The 1,801-nt window shown below is 54.2% G+C and overlaps 1 protein-coding gene across 1 annotated transcript in view; it reads left to right on the top strand.

Moving 5' to 3' along the window:
• The window catches only part of LOC127751178 (uncharacterized), a 5,328-nt gene extending 3,533 nt beyond the window's left edge, over positions 1–1,795 (top strand). Inside the window, exon 3 of the mRNA XM_052274297.1 lies at positions 404–1,795. Coding sequence (XP_052130257.1) covers positions 404–1,436 — 1,033 coding nt within the window. The 3' untranslated portion in view covers positions 1,437–1,795. The remainder of the gene's footprint in view (positions 1–403) is intronic.
• Positions 1,796–1,801: the final 6 nt, after the last annotated feature.

The following is a 1,801-nucleotide window of genomic DNA, read 5'->3' on the forward strand; positions in this document are numbered from 1 at the left end:
CGTTTTTGATAACGGCCTTTGTCTACGATTGATAGTTTGAGCCACAGGCCAAATATGTAACGTTTTGGCCCGATGACCCATAAGAAACTAATGTTAACTTTGAACCCACTTCGGGAGGGTCAAATATTGTCCGATCTGGCTGAAATTTTTTTGGAGAGCGTTTTTTATGGATTGGCACAAGATGGGCAATGTGAACTTAAACATTTTAATAAAAAGTTTTTCTTGGTCTACTCTAGCCGCCGGGTGAGGCGGGGCGGGGCCGCGGCCCACGGGGATTGGACTGGCTTCTTTGCCGCCTCGTAGATCGGGTTCGCTTTCGCCGCGATAGTCGCCCTCCGCTACTAGGAGACCGACCGTGCTCGCCCAGTCCTATACTCATTCACCCACCTCTTGATGATTGCAGCCCAGACGCCGACCTGGGGACCAGCGGGTGGTCGGCCATCGACGTGGGGCCCGAGGGCCACCGGCCCGCCGGCGTGGACGCCTCCAACGAGGCCGACATCGGCATCACGGCGCCCGGTGACGCCTCCTTCGAGGACGAGACCAGCGACATCATCGTCGGGAGCAGGGGAGCGCACGGCCCCGTGGACCCCGCGCCGTCGGGGTCGGGGAGCGGATACGTCGTCCACGAACACGGCATCAACCACGACCACGGTATCGACCACGACCACGGCATCGACCACGTCAGCAGCAGCGTGGCGGCCAACGCGGCCGGTGCGTGCAAGTGGGAGAAGAAGTTGGTGTGGAAGACGGAGTGGAAGCAGGAGTGGAAGACGGAGAAGAAGCCGACCCTGCGTACCGAGTGGAAGAAGGTGCAGGTGCCGTTCGAGAAGGAGATCAAGGTACCCGTGGAGAAGGAGGTGAAGGTGCCGGGGTTCAAGACGGTCAAGAAGCCCGTCGTCACGGAGATCCAGGTGCCCATCTGGAAGGACGTCAAGGTGCCGGACGTGAAGACGGTCAAGAAGACGTACTGGACGGACGTGGCGGTGCCGGTGCAGAAGAAGATCAAGTACCCGGTGTACAAGAAGGTGTCCATCCCCGTGTGGAAGGTCACCGTGGAGCAAGACTGGACGGGAGACGCGGCCCAGAGCAAGCGCCTGATCTGGAAGACGTCGTACAAGAAGGTCTGGAAGACCGACACGAAGACCGAGTACAAGACGGAGAAGAAGAAGGAGGTGAAGAGCGAACCCGTCAAGGTCTGGAAGACCGAGAAGACGCAGGTTTGGGTACCAAAGACGGTGGAGGAGTGGAAGGAGGAGAAGTTGCCCGTCTGGGAGACGAAGAAGGAGGTCGTGTGGGAGACGAAGAAGACGATCGACGTGAAAGAGGAGTGGCAGATGGTGTCCGTGCCGGCCGTCGAGGATCAGCAAGTCCCAGAGTGGAAGATGGTGCGGGTGCCCGTCTGGGAGGACGAGTGCGTCCCAACAGGACACTAGACTTTGACAGATTTGTTCTCTAGCTCAATATACGTACCTATTTTTTGCTCATTTGATTGATTCAGTCAAATTTCGTTGTTTTGTTGATCGATTTGTTGATGTGTTATTATTGTTTTTGTTATTATTTATATTGTTATTGTTGACGTTGACGTACTTGCTCCGCTTGCAGCGGTTGCTGAAATACTCTCTGTGATCAAACACAAAACATTCAGAGTCGCACACCCAGACATGCTTGAAACAAAGAACTACTGTCCTGAAAATATAAAGACAAGGTACCGAAAATACTGCTAGTAACTTTCCTAACCGTGTGTACAGACTGCGCTCTGGAGAAGATTGTGTTTTAAAATGTCAAGTAAATTATAATT

The sequence above is a fragment of the Frankliniella occidentalis genome, unplaced genomic scaffold, assembly GCF_000697945.3.
Source record: "Frankliniella occidentalis isolate FOCC.00 unplaced genomic scaffold, Focc_3.1 Scaffold370, whole genome shotgun sequence".
Taxonomy (NCBI): domain Eukaryota; kingdom Metazoa; phylum Arthropoda; class Insecta; order Thysanoptera; family Thripidae; genus Frankliniella; species Frankliniella occidentalis.